Genomic DNA, 18,851 nt, shown 5'->3' on the forward strand with positions numbered 1-18,851 from the left:
TTTTCAGTTTTGGCTGACATAGGAATTTTCTTTTTTTTTTTATTGTCCCAATTATTTTTAATATACTGTCTAGCAACATTGTTCAGGTAACTTCAAGTTAAAAGCTTACAATAGTTTTTTTTTTTTTGCTTTATAACAAATTTAATCAGTTATACATATACATATGTTCCCATATCCCCTCCCTTTTGCATCTCCCTCCCACCCTCCCTATCCCACCCCTCCAGGCAGTCACAAAGCACCAAGCTAATCTCCCTGTGCTATGCGGCTGCTTCCCACTAGCTATCTACCTTACGTTTGGTAGTGTATATATGTCCATGTCGCTCTTTCACTTTGTCACAGCTTACCCTTGCCCCTCCCCATATCCTCAAGTCCATTCTCTAGTAGGTCTGTGTCTTTATTCCTGTCTTACCCCTATGTTCTTCATGACATTTTTTTTCTTAAATTCCATATATATGTGTCAGCATACAGTATTTGTCTTTCTCTTTCTGACTTACTTCACTCTGTATGACAGACTCTAGGTCCATCCACCTCATTACAAATAGCTCAATTTCATTTCTTTTTATGGCTGAGTAATATTCCATTGTATATATGTGCCACATCTTCTTTACCCATTCATCCGATGATGGACACTTAGGTTGTTTCCATCTCCGGGCTATTGTAAATAGGGCTGCTATGAACATTTTGGTACATGTCTCTTTTTTTTTTTTTTTTTTTGCCGTACGCGGGCCTCTCACTGTTGTGGCCTCTCCCGTTGCGGAGCACAGGCTCCGGACGCGCAGGCTCAGCGGCCATGGCTCACGGGCCCAGCCGCTCCGCGGCATATGGGATCCTCCCAGACCGGGGCACGAACCCGTATCCCCTGCATCGGCAGGTGGACTGTCAACCACTGCGCCACCAGGGAGGCCCCCATGTCTCTTTTTGAATTATGGTTTTCTCAGGGTATATGCCCAGTAGTGGGATTGCTGGGTCATATGGTAGTTCTATTTGTAGTTTTTTAAGGAACCTCCATACCGTTCTCCATAGTGGCTGTACCAATTCACATTCCCACCAGCAGTGCAAGAGTGTTCCCTTTTTTCCACACCCTCTCCAGCATTTATTGTTTCTAGATTTTTTGATGATGGCCATTCTGACTGGTGTGAGATGATATCTCATTGTAGTTTTGATTTGCATTTCTCTAATGAGTAAAGATGTTGAGCATCCTTTCATGTGTTTGTTGGCAGTCTGTATATCTTCTGTGGAGAAATGTCTATTTAGGTCTTCTGCCCATTTTTGGATTGGGTTGTTTGTTTTTTTGTTATTGAGCTGCATGAGCTGCTTATAAATTTTGGAGATTAATCCTTTGTCAGTTGCTTCATTTGCAAATATTTTCTCCCATTCTGAGGGTTGTCTTTTGGTCTTGTTTATGATTTCCTTTGCTGTGCAAAAGCTTTGAAGTTTCATTAGGTCCCATGTGTTTATTTTTGTCTTTATTTCCATTTCTCTAGGAGGTGGGTCAAAAAGGATCTTGCTGTGATTTATGTCATAGAGTGTTCTGCCTATGTTTTCCTCTAAGAGTTTGATAGTGTCTGGCCTTACATTTAGGTCTTTAATCCATTTTGAGTTTATTTTTGTGTATGGTGTTAGGGAGTGATCTAATCTCATACTTTTACATGTCCCTATCCAGTTTTCCCAGCACCACTTATTGAAGAGACTGTCCTTTCTCCACTGTACATTCCTGCCTCCTTTATCAAAGATAAGGTGACCATATGTCCGTGGGTTTATCTCGGGGCTTTCTATCCTGTTCCATTGATCTATCTTTCTGTTTTTGTGCCAGTACCATACTGTCTTGATTACTGTAGCTTTGTAGTATAGTCTGAAGTCAGGGAGCCTGATTCCTCCAGCTCCATTTTTTGTTCTCAAGATTGCTTTGGCTATTCGGGGTCTTTTGTGTTTCCATACAAATTGTGAATTTTTTTGTTCTAGTTCTGTGAAAAATGCCAGTGGTAGTTTGATAGGGATTGCATTGAATCTGTAGATTGCTTTGGGTAGTAGAGTCATTTTCACAATGTTGATTCTTCCAATCCAAGAACATGGTACATCTCTCCATCTATTTGTATCATCTTTAATTTCTTTCATCAGTGTCTTATAATTTTCTGCATACAGGTCTTTTGTCTCCTTAGGTAGGTTTATTCCTAGATATTTTATTCTTTTTGTTGCAGTGGTAAATGGGAGTGTTTCCTTGATTTCACTTTCAGATTTTTCATCATTAGTATATAGGAATGCCAGAGATTTCTGTGCATTAATTTTGTATCCTGCAACTTTACCAAATTCATTGATTAGATCTAGTAGTTTTCTGGTAGCATCTTTAGGATTCTCTATGTATAGTATCATGTCATCTGCAAACAGTGACAGCTTTACTTCTTCTTTTCCGATTTGGATTCCTTTTCTTTCCTTTTCTTCTCTGATTGCTGTGGCTAAAACTTCCAAAACTATGTTGAATAAGAGTGGTGAGAGTGGGCAACCTTGTCTTGTTCCTGATCTTAGTGGAAATGGTTTCAGTTTTTCACCATTGAGGACGATGCTGGCTGTGGGTTTGTCATATATGGCCTTTATTATGTTGAGGAAAGTTCCCTCTATGCCTACTTTCTGCAGGGTTTTTATCATAAATGGGTGTTGAATTTTGTCGAAAGCTTTCTCTGCATCTATTGAGATGATCCTATGGTTTTTCTCCTTCAATTTGTTACTATGGTGTATCACGTTGATTGATTTGCGTATATTGAAGAATCCTTGCATTCCTGGAATAAACCCCACTTGATCATGGTATATGATCCTTTTAATGTGCTGTTGGATTCTGTTTGCTAGTATTTTGTTGAGGATTTTTGCATCTATGTTCATCAGTGATATTGGTCTGTAGTTTTCTTTCTTTGTGACATCCTTGTCTGGTTTTGGTATCAAGGGGATGGTGGCCTCGTAGAATGAGTTTGGGAGTGTTCCTCCCTCTGCTATATTTTGGAAGAGTTTGAGAAGGATAGGTGTTAGCTCTTCTCTAAATGCTTGATAGAATTCGCCTGTGAAGCCATCTGGTCCTGGGCTTTTGTTTGTTGGAAGATTTTTGATCACAGTTTCAATTTCAGTGCTTGTGATTGGTCTGTTCATATTTTCTATTTCTTCCTGATTCAGTCTTGGCAGGTTGTGCATTTCTAAGAATTTGTCCATTTCTTCCAGGTTGTCCATTTTATTGGCATAGAGTTGCTTGTAGTAATCTCTCATGATCTTTTGTATTTCTGCAGTGTCAGTTGTTACTTCTCCTTTTTCATTTCTAATTCTATTCATTTGAGTCTTCTCCCTTTTTTTCTTGATGAGTCTGGCTAATGGTTTATCAATTTTGTTTATCTTCTCAAAGAACCAGCTTTTAGTTTTATTGATCTTTGCTATCGTTTCCTTCATTTCTTTTTCATTTATTTCTTATCTGATCTTTATGATTTCTTTCCTTCTGCTAACTTTGGGATGTTTTTGTTCTTCTTACTCTAATTGCTTTAGGTGCAAGGTTAGGTTGTTTATTCGAGATGTTTCCTGTTTCTTAAGGTGGGATTGTATTGCTATAAACTTCCCCCTTAGAACTGCTTTTGCTGCATCCCATAGGTTTTGGGTCGTCGTGTCTCCATTGTCATTTGTTTCTAGGTATTTTTTAATTTCCTCTTTGATTTCTTCAGTGATCACTTCGTTATTGAGTAGTGTATTGTTTAGCCTCCATGTGGCCTCCATGTGTTTGTGTTTTTTACAGCTCTTTTCCTGTAATTGATATCTAGTCTCATAGCATTGTGGTCGGAAAAGATACTTGATACAATTTCAATTTTCTTAAATTTACCAAGGCTTGATTTGTGACCCAAGATATGATCTATCCTGGAGAATGTTCCATGAGCACTTGAGAAAAATGTGTATTCTGTTGTTTTTGGATGGAATGTCCTGTAAATATCAATTAAGTCCATCTTGTTTAATGTATCATTTAAAGCTTGTGTTTCCTTATTTATTTTCATTTTGGATGATCTGTCCATTGGTGAAAGTGGGGTGTTAAAGTCCCCTACTATGATTGTGTTACTGTCAATTTCTCCTTTTATGGCTGTTAGTATTTGCCTGATGTATTGAGGTGCTCCTATGTTTGGTGCATAAATATTTACAATTGTTATATCTTCTTCTTGGATTGATCCCTTGATCATTATGTAGTGTCCTTCTTTGTCTCTTCTAGTAGTCTTTATTTTAAAGTCTATTTTGTCTGATATGAGAATTGCTACTCCAGCTTTCTTTTGGTTTCCATTTGCATGGGATATCTTTTTCCATCCCCTTACTTTCAATCTGTATGTGTCTCTAGGTCTGAAGTGGGTCTCTTGTAGACAGCATATATATGGGTCTTGTTTTTGTATCCATTCAGCCACTCTGTGTCTTTTGGTGGGAGCATTTAGTCCATTTACATTTAAGGTAATTATCGATATGTATGTTCCTATTCCCATTTTCTTAATTGTTTTGGGTTCGTTATTGTAGGTCTTTTCCTTCTGTTGTGTTTCTTGCCTAGAGAAGTTCCTTTAGCATTTGTTGTAAAGCTGGTTTGGTGGTGCTGAACTCTCTCAGCTTTTGCTTGTCTGTAAACGTTTTAATTTCTCCATCAAATCTGAATGAGATCCTTGCTGGGTAGAGTAATCTTGGTTGCAGGTTTTTCTCCTTCATCACTTTGATTATGTCCTGCCACTCCCTTCTGGCTTGTAGAGTTTCTGCTGAGAGATCAGCTGTTATCCTGATGGGGATTCCCTTGTGTGTTATTTGTTGTTTTTGCCTTGCTGCTTTTAATATGATTTCTTTGTGTTTAATTTTTGACAGTTTGATTAATACGTGTCTTGGCGAATTTCTCCTTGGATTTATTCTGTATGGGACTCTCTGTGCCTCCTGGACTTGATTAACTATTTCCTTTCCCATATTAGGGAAGTTTTCAACTATAATCTCTTCAAATATTTTCTCAGTCCCTTTCTTTTTCTCTTCTTCTTCTGGAACCCCTATAATTCGAATGTTGGTGCGTTTAATGTTGTCCCAGAGCTCTCTGAGACTGTCCTCTGTTCTTTTCATTCTTTTTTCTTTATTTTGCTCTGCAGCAGTTATTTCCACTATTTTATCTTCCACTTTAAGCCAAGAATTTGGGCCTCACCCCTACATCTAATCCATCATCAGTCCTGTTGATTCTACTTTCAGGATATATCTTGAATTGACATGCTTCTATGTCACCATCATCTAGTCCAAATGACTACTATCTCTGTTATCTGGACAACTTCTGTCATCTTGTACCTGGGTTTTCTAACTGGGTTTTCTAGCATTTATTCTGCTATCACTCACCCCCCTCCCCCAAGTCTCCATGCAGCAATTAGAATGAGCAGCAATTAGAATGAACAGCAATTCCTGATCTTGGCACTTCTTTGCTTAAAATTCTTAAGTGACTTCCCATTAGGATACATTGAAAATCTTTGACATTACCTTCAAGGTCCTACTTGATCTGACCCCCTACTGACTCTCAGTCTATGCTCACTGTATTCTTATCCACCGTCCTGCTCTCATAGCTGCCAGTACATTAAACCCCTTCGCAGTTAAGGGCCTTTGCATTTGATGCACCTTCTAAGTTAGAATGAAAACATACACACACATGCTCCAACTCCCCCAACCTAGCTAGCTAATTCCTAATAATCCTCTGGTGCCAACTTAAATGTCATTTTCTTGAGGAAATAGATCTCTTTATAATACCTAGTACTTTTTACTTCATTGCACTTATCATAAGTATAATTAGATACTAAATTCTAACTAATCCCTGGGAGATTGTTTTTGCTTACTGTTTTATCTTCAGCAGTTAGCATAGTGCTTGAGCCATTGGTGTTCAGTAATTGAATGTCTAGATGAATGGATGGATGGCAGTGTGTCAATATTGCCATTTTCATATAAAGTACAACATATTTATAGGTAATTATTGCTTTTAGAGGTATTTCCAATAGAATAAAGAACACCTGATCTCGTTTTTCAGATAATTTAATCTGCATTTGTGGTTTACATACCTCAAATTTCAAATTAACATCTCTTAAAACACTAAAAATAACCTTGGAACGATTTTATGCCTGTATGATTTATCCAAGTGAGTTTCAGTAGTGGTTGTATTAATTTAAAAGAAATACATATTTTCTTTGAGAGTAACATGGAATCAAATTTGACCACACTGAATCTCATTTCCACTCTAGAGGTGTTTAACAATATTAATTATTTCATTAGCATCCATTTTTCTTTTTGAATCTAACAGTAACATCAGTCATGAATTGCAGTGTGTAGCTTATTTCTTCATTTCTTTTTTGCTTTAGTTCATATAGCAGTGTATTCTTTTCAACCAAAATTTAATACTTTGCTATTGTGACTTGAGGTGAAAAATATAATTTCTTTTTCGTAAAGATAGCACTCTTCTTAGGGCAGATTCTTTAAGCAAGGGCCAGAGCACCTCAAAACAGTCAAATAACTGTAGATGTTCTGCATGATCAATAGTTCTTTAATCCTGTGAGTGCCTAGTTTGGCTTTGTCATCTCTTCATGTGTAGAATTTTAGAGATTCATAAGTAGTTAGTAGTTTTAAAGCTTACTGCTCATAACAAAGGGGAAATTTGTTATTTTTATATATTCCCAAGGAATATGTAAATTTATTTAATTCTTGTGTTATGCATAATTAAGTGACTTCTACTCTTAAGGAGGTAGGAAATTTCTTAAAAAGTATTTGCACCCTCAGAAATTCTTAAAGTATTTAAAATACTGAAATTTGTTTTTATTAGAATAATCATTTTATTCTAACCTGTTCCCTTAGGTTACATAATACAATATAATCCTTTAGTTTGAATCCTTATAAAATTTGAAAATTATATTTCCATGATTTAACATAAAGTTTTTCTTATTTAATATTAATGTCATTTTAAAAAATCAGAAATACCCTTAAACAATCAAAGATTAGTTGTTTCATTAGCATATTAGTGAATATAAGGAATTAATACCTGTAATTGATGACATAATAAAATACTTTTATTTCTTAATTCTTATGCTTTTTCTATAACCTGCAAAGCAATTATTAACTGTAATTAATTTATGGCAGTCTTTTAAAAAGCAGCTATTTTATTTTCCTTGGAATTGCTAACTAAAGGAGTCCTTTAAATATTTAAAATAAATTTTATGGGCTATTTTTGAGTTCTGAAAATGATAATTTATTTTTCTAATACTTAAAGCCATAAAATTGCTATGATACCTGATCTTGGGTTATTTTTAACACTTTACATATTACTTTATACTTTTGTGTATATGTATGTGTGTATGTGCATGTCTATGTGTGTATATTATATATATATATATATATATATATATATATATATAAAATATATAACTGGTCTATGTGGTCCATGCTTTCTCTTGGGAGGGTGAAACAAGTAAGCCTGTGATTCCACAATACAAATAGAATAGAAAGGTATTATTTTTCTCAAATGTATTTTCCATGCACATAGAAAAGAGCAACTCCTTAGAATCATAATTAAATAGTTGCTTTAGAAAGGGGTGTGTGTGTGTGTGTGTGTGTGTGTGTCCTCTCCACTCAGTAACCTAAAGAATTTTTTTTGCCTCCTTACAGTTAACAGTTTTCTTCTTTTTCCCTTTATTTATCATCAACTATTGAACATCTTCCATTTCTTAGATCTTGGAAACACAAGCTGAGTAAGGCAAGATTTTTTTGTCCTCTAGGAGTTCTTATTCAAGCATAGACATGTAAACATATAAGTGTAATACAGAAGAGTGTAATTGGTAGTATTTGGATAGACGCATATGTGGGTCAGAGTTGAGGGCGCCAAAGAGTAGATAGTTACATCTGCCTGGGGCTTAAATCATGCTTCAGAAAAGAGGTAATGCTTGAGTCTAGTCTTGAACAGCTATTCTCTGTGAGGATAAAAGAGGGAAAAGCATTCTAGACAGAGAACAGCATGAGAAAAGGCAGGACTGTAAAGCAGCAAGGTGTGTTAGAGCATAAGGTAGAAGGAGTGTAGTATGAATGAAGCTAGGAGACATTGGGAGGGACTAAATCCTGAAGAACTTCGTATATTATGTTTGGACTTTATCCTGGCAGCAATGAACCATTAAAGAGTTTGTTTTTGTAGGACAGTGACATTATCAGATTCAAAATTTTGACAATATTCTTAACACTGTGATGGGAGTGCTGATATAGATGGCATGGCAGGAGAAAGCTGTAAGCCTCAAGACAGAAAGTCTAGTTCAACCAAGTGAGAAATGACCAGGGCTTGAATTAAAGCAGCAGAAGTTAGAATAGAAAAGGAACAATAGAATATGAGAGATGTTTTTGAGATAGAATTAGTAAGGCTTTATTTCCTATTGGATATAGTTGGGAACTGTGGTGGTGGGACAGAATTAAAGGTAATGTCTAGATTTGAAGAGGAAATATAATGAGTTAACTTTTGGACATATTGAATTTGAGGGATGTTACAGAACTTCCAAGTACAGATGTCCGGGAGATAGTTGCATAAATGCATTTACAGGTTAGGAGAGAGATTTGAGTTGGAGTTAAGAATTGTTGAGCTTTTCGATAAATATATATTGAATTATTTTTATGTGCCAGTGATGTACCCAGCATTCAGCATGCTATGAGGAACAAACTACACGATATCTGCTTTAAAACTAATAAAGGAGGGCTTCCCTGGTGGCACAGTGGTTGAGAGTCCGCCTGCTGATGCAGGGGGCACGGGTTCATGCCCCGGTTCAGGAAGATCCCACATGTCGCGGAGCTGCTGGGCCCGTGAGCCATGGCTGCTGAGCCTGCGTGTCCGGAGCCTGTGCTCCGCAACGGGAGAGGCCACAACAGTGAGAGGCCCATGTACCGCAAAAAAAAAAAAAAAAAAAAAAAAAAAAAAACCTAATAAAGGAGAGAAACAGAAATCAGTCATGAAGATATATCATTACAAACTGAGACAAATGCTATAAGGAAACATTATAAGGTCCTATGAGAAAAATTTAACAGAAGGACCTGATCTAGTCTGGGGCTGGGGCATCAGGGAATGCCCTTATTTGAGTTGAAATCTGAAGAACTAGTAGGAGTAGGGAAGAGAGGGAATGTGGGCAAGAAGAGTATTCCAGGCAGAGGGAACATCAGCATCATACTAATAAGGTTGTCAAACTGAGTTAAAAAAATAATGAATGAAAAAGAAGCACCTAACTGTATGCTATGAAATGACATGTATAAACCATAGAGATAAGGATACAAGAAAGTTGAAAGGAAAAGGATGGGAAAAGCTATATCATGCAAGAAAAAGCCATATTACTAGAGATAAAGAGAACTTTATAGTGATAAATGTACTTGATAACATAGTCTCAAAATTTGTAAATCATATGGAGAATTTGATAAATCTGTAATCATAGTGGAAGATCTTAACACATCTCTCTGATAGAACCAGAAGACAAAAAAATAATTAAGACTATAGAAGATTTGAGCACAATTAGCAAATCTAACTAATGGACATATGTAGAACACTGTAACCACCAACAACAAAATATACATTCTTTATGTATAATTGACTATATGCTGGGCAATAAAGTAAACACAAATACATTTTAAAGGATTGAAATAATATAAATATGCTGTCTGACTATAATGCCATTAAGCTAGAAATTAGTAACAAAAAGATAATTGGAAAATCTCCATATGTTTGTTAATCAAAATAATATACTTCTAGATAACCCATGGAGCAAAAATAAATCACAGTGCAAATTAGAAAATATTTTGCAGTAAACCATAACAAAATTATTACATATCAAAATTTGAGGGATAGGGGCTTTCCTGGTGGCGCAGTAGTTAAGAATCCGCCTGCCAATGCAGGGGACATGGGTTCGAGCCCTGGTCCAAGAAGATCCCACAGGCCGCAGAGCAACTAAGCCCATGCACCACAACTACTGAACCTGCGCTCTAGAGCCCATGAACCACAACTACTGAAGCCCACATGCCTAGAGCCCATGCTCTGCAACAAGAGAAGCCACCACAATGAGAAGCCCGTGCACTGCAACAAAGCATAGCCCCTGCTCGCTGCAACTAGAGAAAGCCAGCGTACAGCAACAAAGACCCAATGGAGCCAAAAATAAATAAATAAATTTATTTTTTAAAAATTTGAGGGATACAGTTAAATATATGCTTAGAGGATAATTTATAGCTTTAAAACCATATGTCTGAAATGAAGCTGAATATCAATAAGCATCTATATCAAGAAATTTTTTTAAAGAGCATCATATTAAACCCACTGAAAGCAGGAGAGAAATAATAAATCAGCAATAATGAAATTCAGTAAAGCCAAAAATTGGTTCTCTAGAAAGATTAATAAAATCGATAAACCCTTTGTGATTTAAAAAAAAAGAGCATGCAGGGCTTCCTTGGTGGCGCAGTGGTTGAGAGTCCACCTGCCGATGCAGGGGACACGGGTTTGTGCCCCGGTCCGGGAAGATCCCACATGCTGCGGAGCGGCTGGGCCCGTGAGCCATGGCCGCTGAGCCTGCGCGTCCGGAGCCTGTGCTCTGCAACGGGAGAGGCCACAACAGTGAGAGGCCTGCGTACCGCAAAAAAAAAAAAAAAAAAAAAAAAGAGCATGCAAAATTAATATAGTAAATGAAAGCGAGGATATTTTACAATCTTATAATCATAGGAAAGTCATAAGAATAATCTGATGTCAATAAATTTGAAAATTTAAATGAAGTAGATAAGTTTCTAGAAAATGCAGCTTACCAAGAATTAACAAAAGAAATAGAGAATGTCAAAAATTCTATGACAATTAAAGAAAGAATTCATAATATTTTAAAATAATTTTTATTGGGAATATAGTTGATTTACAATGTTGTGTTAGTTTCAGGTGTACAGCAAAGTGAATCTGTTATACATACATATCCACTCTTTTTTAGATTCTTTTCCCATATAGGCCATTACAGAATATTGAGTTCCCTGTGCTATAGTAGGTTCTTATTAGGTATTTATTTTATATGTAGTAGTGTATATGTATCAATCCCTATCTTCCAATTTATCCCTCCACTCCTTTACCTGCCAGTAACCATAAGATTATTTTCTACATCTGTAATTCTTTTTCTGTTTTGTAGCCTTTTAGAATTTTTTATTATTTATTTACTTTGGCTGCGTTGGGTCTTCATTGCTGCACACGGGCTTTCTCTAGTTGCAGTGAGTGGGGGCTACTCTTCATTGCGGTGCACTGGCTTCTCATTGAGGTGGCTTCTCTTGTTGAGGAGCACAGGTTCTAGGTGCACGGGCTTCCATAGTTGTAGCACCCAGGCTCAGTAGTTGTGGCTCACGGGCTCTAGAGCGCAGGCTCAGTAGTTGTGGCACGTGGGCTTAGTTGCTCTGCAGCATGTGGGATCTTCCTGGGCCAGGGCTCGAACCCGTGTCCATGCATTGGCAGGCGGATTCTTAACCACTGTGCCACCAGGGAAGTCCCATAGCCTTTTTTAAGATTCCACATATAAGTGATATCATATATTTGTCTTTCTCTCTCTGACTTACTTTACTCAGTATGACAATCTCTAGGTCTATCCAAGTTGCTGCAAATGGCATTATTTCGTTCTTTTTAATGGCTGAGTAATATTTCATTCTATATATGTGCCACATCTTCTTTATCCGTTCCTCTGTTGATGGACATTTAGGTTGCTTCCATGTCCTGGCTATTGTAAATAGTGCTGCAGTGAACATTGGGACACATGTGTCTTTTCAAAGTGTGGTTTTCTCCAGATATATGCTCAGGAGTGGGATCGCTGGATCATATGGTAGCTCTATTTTCAGTTTTTTAAGGAACCTCCATACTGTTCTCCATAGTGGCTGTACCAGTTTACATTCCCACCAGCAGTGTAGGAGAGTTCCCTTAAGAATTCATAATATTAAACCTTCCCACAAAGGAAACTTGAGGCTAAATGGCTTCATAATTGAACTATACCAAACTTTTAAGAAAAGAATTATGCATATCTTATACAAATTCTTCCAAAGAATAGTTGAAAGAGGGAACATATCCCAACTTGTTTTATTAGACCAGCATGACCTTAATACAAAAGACTTCTCAAGGACAATACATGAAAGGAAGATAATAGACCAATTTCTTTCATGAACATAAATGCAAAAATTAATAAACTTAGTAACAAACCAGAACCAAATCCAGCAATACAATAAAAATGATATAGGGGCCTCCCTGGTGGCGCAGTGGTTAAGAGTCCGCCTGCCGATGCAGGGGATACGGGTTCGTGCCCCGGTCTGGGAGGATCCCATATGCCGCGGAGCGGCTGGGCCCGTGAGCCATGGCCGCTGGGCCTGCGCATCCGGAGCCTGTGCTCCGCAACGGGAGAGGCCACAACAGTGAGAGGCCCGCATACCGCAAAAAGAAAAAAAAAAAGAAAAAAAAAAAAAAAAAAAGATATAATCTTCCTATTTTGAGGTCAGCTGATTAACAACCTTCATTCCAACTGCTATTTTAATTTCCCTTTGCCATGTACTACAGTCACAAATTCTGGGGAATTGAACATAGATTGCTTTGGAGGGCCATAATTTTGCCCTGCCGCATACATCTCAACCAGGCTGTGTTTATTCCAAGGATGCAAAGCTGCTTAACATTAAAAAAATCAATCAATGTAGTTCACCACATTAACAATAAAAGAAGAAAGTCACATAATTATAATAGATGTAGGAAAAAATTATAGAATCAACATTATTTTTTAAAAATCTTAGCAAATTAGTAATATATAGGAACATCCTTAATCTATTAAAAGGTGTCTACAATGGAGAACAGATTTGTGGTTGCCAAAGGGGAGGGAGATGGGGGAGAAAGGGACTGGGTGTTTGGGGTTAGCACATGTTAACTATTATATATAGAATAGATAAACAGCAGAGTCCTACTGTATAGCACAGGGAACTGTCTTCAATATTCTGTGATAAACCATAATGGAAAAGAATTTTTAAAAGAATGTATATATAACATAATATAATATATAATATAATAATATAAATAACTGAATCACTGTGCTGTCTAGCAGAAATTAACACAACATTTTAAATTAACTATACTTCAAGGGAAATAAAGTGTCTACAAGGCAAAGCAACAATAACAACAAAAACCCTATATCAGGCATCTTGTGAAATATTGAAGGCTCTCCCTTTTGGTTTAGGAAAAAGACAATAATACTCTATTTCACATTGTATTAAAGGTTCTATAGGCTTCCCTGGTGGCGCAGTGGTTGAGAGTCCACCTGCCAATGCGGGGGACACGGGTTCGTGCCCCGGTCCGGGAGGATCCCACATGCTGTGGAGCGGCTAAGCCCGTGGGCCATGGCCGCTGGGCCTGCACGTCCAGAGCCTGTGCTCCAAAATGGGAGAGGCCACAGCAGTGAGAGGCCCACGTACCGCAAAAAAAAAAAAAGGTTCTAGCTGATGCAATATGGGAAAAAAAGGAAGAAAAAAATAAAATTAAAAATAAATGAACATTAGAAAGGAGGAAATAAATCATTAATCATATAGATTGTATACATTTTAAAAATTCAAAATAATTTTAGGTAGGTTAGTGGAGATTAGGAAAGTCTCTGGATATGCAGTCAATATTCAAAAATTAACTTATTTTCTATATATACAATAAAGAGAAAACAAAATATGCCATTTCTAGTATTGTAAAAAAAGTCATATACATACAAATGAATCTAACAAAGGATGTATGACTTCTATTCTGAAAATTATAAAACATTATTAAGAAACATTCTAAAAACCTGAAATAATTGGAGGGATACACTATATTCATGGATAGGAATATGCAGTGTTATACAGATATCCCTACTTCCCAATACGATCTATAGATTTAGTACAGTTCTGGTCACATTCCCAATAGGTGTGTTTGTGTTTGTGTGTATAACCTGATAATCTGATTCTAAAATTCACATGGAAGTACAAAGGGCCAAAAATAAACAGCATTTTTGAAGAACAAGGTAGGAGGACTTACCCTATTCGATATCAAGACTTACTGTAAAGCTCCACTAAGATTAGCTCTAGACTCAAAATGGATTTAAAAATACATAGAAACTTGGTTTATGACAAAAGCGCCACTGTAGAGCAATAGGGAAAGAACAGTCTTTTCAGTGAATGGTGTTGAAATAATATGTAAGAAACTTGACTGCTACCTAACACCATTCACAAAAATTAATTCCATGTCAATTATAGATTAAAAGTGCAAGGCAAAACAACAAAGCTAAGAGATAATATCATACTTATGATCTTAGTGTATAAAATTATTTAAAAACCTATGCTTTCATACTAAACCTAAAACAAAAAGATTGATAAATTCCATCACTTTTTCATAAAAGACATCAAGAGAATGAAATAGCAAGTGACACAAGAGAAGATGTTTTCATCATATATAACCTTTAAATGACTCATATCCAGTGTTCCTACAAATCAACCCTAACACAACAAATGGTAAATAGAAGGTGGGCAAGAGCATTGACTAGGCACTTCTCAGATGAGAAAAATCCAAAAGATAAACACATGAAAAGGTGCATAAACTCTCAGTAACTGGGGAAAACATAAAACTGCAGTAAGTTATCACAATTTACCTACAAGAATTGCTAGATTTTAAAAAACTGACAGTACTGAGTGTTGTGAGGATGTGGAGCAGCAGCAGCCTCTTACACTACTGAAAGGAGTATACATTGGTACAGTCGCTCTTGAAACAGTTTGACATCATCTTCTAAAGTTCAAGCTGTGCATATCCTTAACCAAGCTATTCTCCTAAGTATATTTCCAACAGAAATGTGTAGAGTAAGACACATTTGTAAGACTTGTACATGAATGTTCATGGTACTGTTATTCATAATAGCCTCAAACTGGAAACACTCATGTATATAATAGCAACATTAAATGTGTAAATAAATTGTGGTGTAGTTATACAGTGGAATATCTTACAGCATTGAAAATGAACATCCTACGGTTACACAAAGCAACATGGATGAATGTTACTAATATGTTGACTGTAAAGGGTAAGACACAAAATAATAATACATATCATATGGTTCTATTCACATAAACTTCAAAAAGCAATAAAAACAAAACTACAGTGTTTAGAGTTATCTGCTTAAGGTGTGAAAGTATAAAGAAAAACAAGGAAATGTGTATTGTAAGAGTCAGAGTAATGGTTGCCTTTGGGGAGAAAGGAAGCGAGGGTGACTGGGGAGGAGACCAAAGTGGGACGGTTCTGGGGTTTTTATTTCTTATGTTAGCTTGCTAGGTGCTTAAATCATTGAGCTGTACAATTTTGTATACTTTTTTTCATACATCTTTCATGTTGTACAATTGTAAAAAGGTTTAAAATTGTAGAGAGAATGCTGAGCAAACAGATCGGAGAGGACAGATTTCATGTAAAAGTTTGTTTTTAAAGAATGGTGATGAGTAACACTTAAATGCAATGAGATTTATCCAAAACTTTCCATTTGGTAGTGATTAAAGCTCAGTAAATACTAAATGCCTTCCTTCAGTAAACATTGTTTACCAGTAGGTAAGTACAGGCAGTCCTCACTTTGTATGGTAGTGTGGGACCAAAAAGAAAAAAAGATGACCATACAAGATAAAACTGTACAAAATGATCTTAATAATCAGTGGGAAAAAATAACAGTTGTTCCATAATCTTTAAAAATTTTTGTCAAAACATTAAAAATTCTTCTATGTTGGTTATAAATATATAGGGAAATGAAAAAAATAGTAAAGCTAATATTAATTTAGTAAAATGTAATATGAAACATTAGAAACAATTAGAATTATAGTACTTTATTTCTTTGTAAAAAACTTAAACAAGGGTAGTTTGAACAGTGCTTTGCCTTCTCCTTGTATAACTTAGAAAAACAGAGCTAGTAGAGTAAGCATCTTTTCTGTGCCATGGCAAACTTTCTTACTCTGTTCTGCTAAATTTGGATCAGCTTCCAACACTTTATCCTTTGCACTTTCAGTGTCATGAAATATCTCCAAGAATTCCTTTATTGTGAAGTTTTTTGCTGTTGTCACTTCTTCTGGGACATCTTCCTTTTTGTCACAACTACTTTCCTCATTTACATCAATAATTTCACCTTCACTAAATTCCTCTGACTGCATATCTGTGTCTCTCAAACAGTGGCAGCGACAACATTCCTGCAATCAGCTGTTTTTTCTGTTACTCCACTTATATTCAATTTGAATTTCACTCCAGTGTCATCATTTTTCCTTTTTGTGCCACACTTTTATCTTTGTTGGCCAGTTCCCTCTTTCAGTTACCATTTTGTAAAATTTTGTATGAGTTTATCACTGGGAGGCAAGAAGGTAAACCAGCTACATGCTTTGCTGTCTGTAGGCGAACTGAGTAACAGATGAGGAGTGACCTATCACCAACAAACTTTGAAAAGAAGTGATGCAATTGGTCACTGAAATGACGTGCATCTCTTACTAACATAGTGACCTGTGAACTGAAGTGCCAGCAAAGAAGTTCATATTTATGTAGTTACTCACACTTAGTATACTGTGGTAAGTGAAGTTGGAACCATGTTGTTGGGGGACTGGTATTTAACTAAATTGTGGAAGCTGAAATTTGTGCATATGGGAAGCCTGGGAAGTGAGGACTGACTGTAATTCAAAGAAGGTTGAACCATTTGATCAATTAAATAAATATTTGGTTGGTTTTGATTAGATTGAGGATGTAAGGCTACTTGGACTATCTGATTTCTGAGCTATTGAATGCCTGATACATTTTATGTGGAAGTGTAATTTTGATACTACTCTTGCAGTTTCTTTAATCCTTTTAGGTACTTCCTTACAGAGGACCTTTCATACTAACTCTCTAGAACAAAACCCCTAGTTGTAGTAAGTAAAATCAGTGGTTTTAAGAGAATAATAGTGATGATGATTATGAATTCACCATGAAGCAATTGACATTGAAAGTAAGTTTTTAAAAAAAATATTTTACATAATGCTGACATTCTAATAATTGAAGATAAAAATGGTTAACAAATCAACTTTGATTCATTTAGTCCGGTGACTCCATTTTCATCATTTTTATACGAGCAAATATTTTATTATTAAATGAAAAAGGTAAGGTCTCATTCTGTGTTGGTCGAAACTGAAAAGTGTTAATTTATTGTTTGATTTCCTACAGGTGAACTGGCATAGAGGTTGATCTCAAGATGCCATTAGTGAAAAGAAACATCGATCCTAGGCACTTGTGCCACACAGCACTGCCTAGAGGAATTAAGAATGAACTGGAATGTGTAACCAATATTTCCTTGGCAAATATAATTAGACAACTAAGTAGCCTAAGTAAGTATTTTTACATCAATTAAAAATATTACTCGCGGGCTTCCCTGGTGGTGCAGTGGTTGAGAGTCCGCCTGCCGATGCAGGGGACATGGGTTCATGCCCCGGTCTGGAGGATCCCACATGCCGTGGAGCGGCTGGGCCCGTGAGCCATGGCCGCTGAGCCTGCGCGTCTGGAGCCTCTGCTCCGCAACAGGAGAGGCCACAACAGTGAGAGGCCTGCGTACCGCAAAAAAATATTACTCGCAAACCAGAATGTTATGCTTTAGGGTATTAAGACGATATTCTTGTGATTAATTTGGGGGGGATAGTTGATGAGAAGAGTACAAAGTTATCTTGAAAAATGTAGTCATTTTAAGTAAAATTAATGCGTTTTAGAATCATTTCTTCTTCCCCTGCATGTTTCCTCTGGGAAAGGGAAATAAGGATAGAATCTTTAGGAACAGAATCACATGATGGTTAAGAAAGAATGAGATTGTTTTTAAAATATAATTCAGTCTGTAAAAGGTGGTGCTCAAGTTGTACTTTTGCTTGCTTGTTATCGCTATTTACTTTTTTAGAGGCTTAAACTATTTGTGTTTTGGGATGCTAGTATCTCTCTCTTTATATACATACATACATACATATATATATATATATCATTAGCATAGGGAAATATTTTTATATTACAAATATCTAAAAGTGAAAGATGTGGAATAGTAACTAACTAGTCAGAGGATTAGGTTAGTCAGGTGACTAACCTTTCTTTTTATAATTGACTACTTAGCACAAGGTAAAAAGATGTTAATCTGATTTGTTTCAAGTGAGAGCATTTGGACATACACATGTAGTCAGAGCAACATAGAAAGTTATATTTGAATATTCTTGGTTAGAGCACTAAATTTCTACATTGCCTATGAAATAGTTGTAAGAGTAAATTAAAAGACTGTTTCTTTGAATTTAAGTGTATTCGTTGTCCCATTTGGTGGGTTTTTTTTTTTCAGTTTAGTTATCAGCAGTGAATCACTAACGTATTGTTTACTTGTTTCTTCGTTGAGAATTTCAATATAAAGTGTACTTTTGAAACAAGTCAAAAGAAAAGGCCTAGAAAGTACATTAATATATGATTATCCATATTGTTTAAAGTCATTTGCTAGCACTAATAGGTTTTATGATCTGTCAGATTCTATTAACATAACATAACTTCATATAAAATGTATATATTCTATATGTATATGGGTACATCAGCTTGTTAATATTAAAATAACATGTTAAGAGCATAGAAATGACATTAATAAATTTGGTTAAAATATTTCTTTAAATTAAAATGAATATTAGATCTAATATAAACAACTTGTTTTAGGTATATTTTCAATATAGAATTTAGAACTAATGTGTGTCAGTTTTGCAGTACTAACCTGTTTCTAACATAACCTGAAGGTGAAAATTTAAGGAATTTTCAAGTTTGATACAGAAAGTCCATATAAGCA

General features: G+C 36.0%; 1 protein-coding gene across 5 annotated transcripts in view; it reads left to right on the forward strand.

Annotated features, from left to right (window-relative positions):
- WASF1 (WASP family member 1) overlaps positions 1-18,851 on the forward strand; it is a 101,685-nt gene that overhangs the window by 46,068 nt on the left and 36,766 nt on the right. For all 5 annotated transcript variants that reach the window (XM_060114865.1, XM_060114867.1, XM_060114866.1 and 2 more), the window contains exon 2: positions 17,225-17,385. In XM_060114865.1, coding sequence (XP_059970848.1) covers positions 17,253-17,385 — 133 coding nt within the window. In that variant the 5' untranslated portion in view covers positions 17,225-17,252. The remainder of the gene's footprint in view (positions 1-17,224; positions 17,386-18,851) is intronic.

The sequence above is a fragment of the Mesoplodon densirostris genome, chromosome 12 (genome assembly GCF_025265405.1).
Source record: "Mesoplodon densirostris isolate mMesDen1 chromosome 12, mMesDen1 primary haplotype, whole genome shotgun sequence".
Lineage (NCBI taxonomy): Eukaryota > Metazoa > Chordata > Mammalia > Artiodactyla > Ziphiidae > Mesoplodon > Mesoplodon densirostris.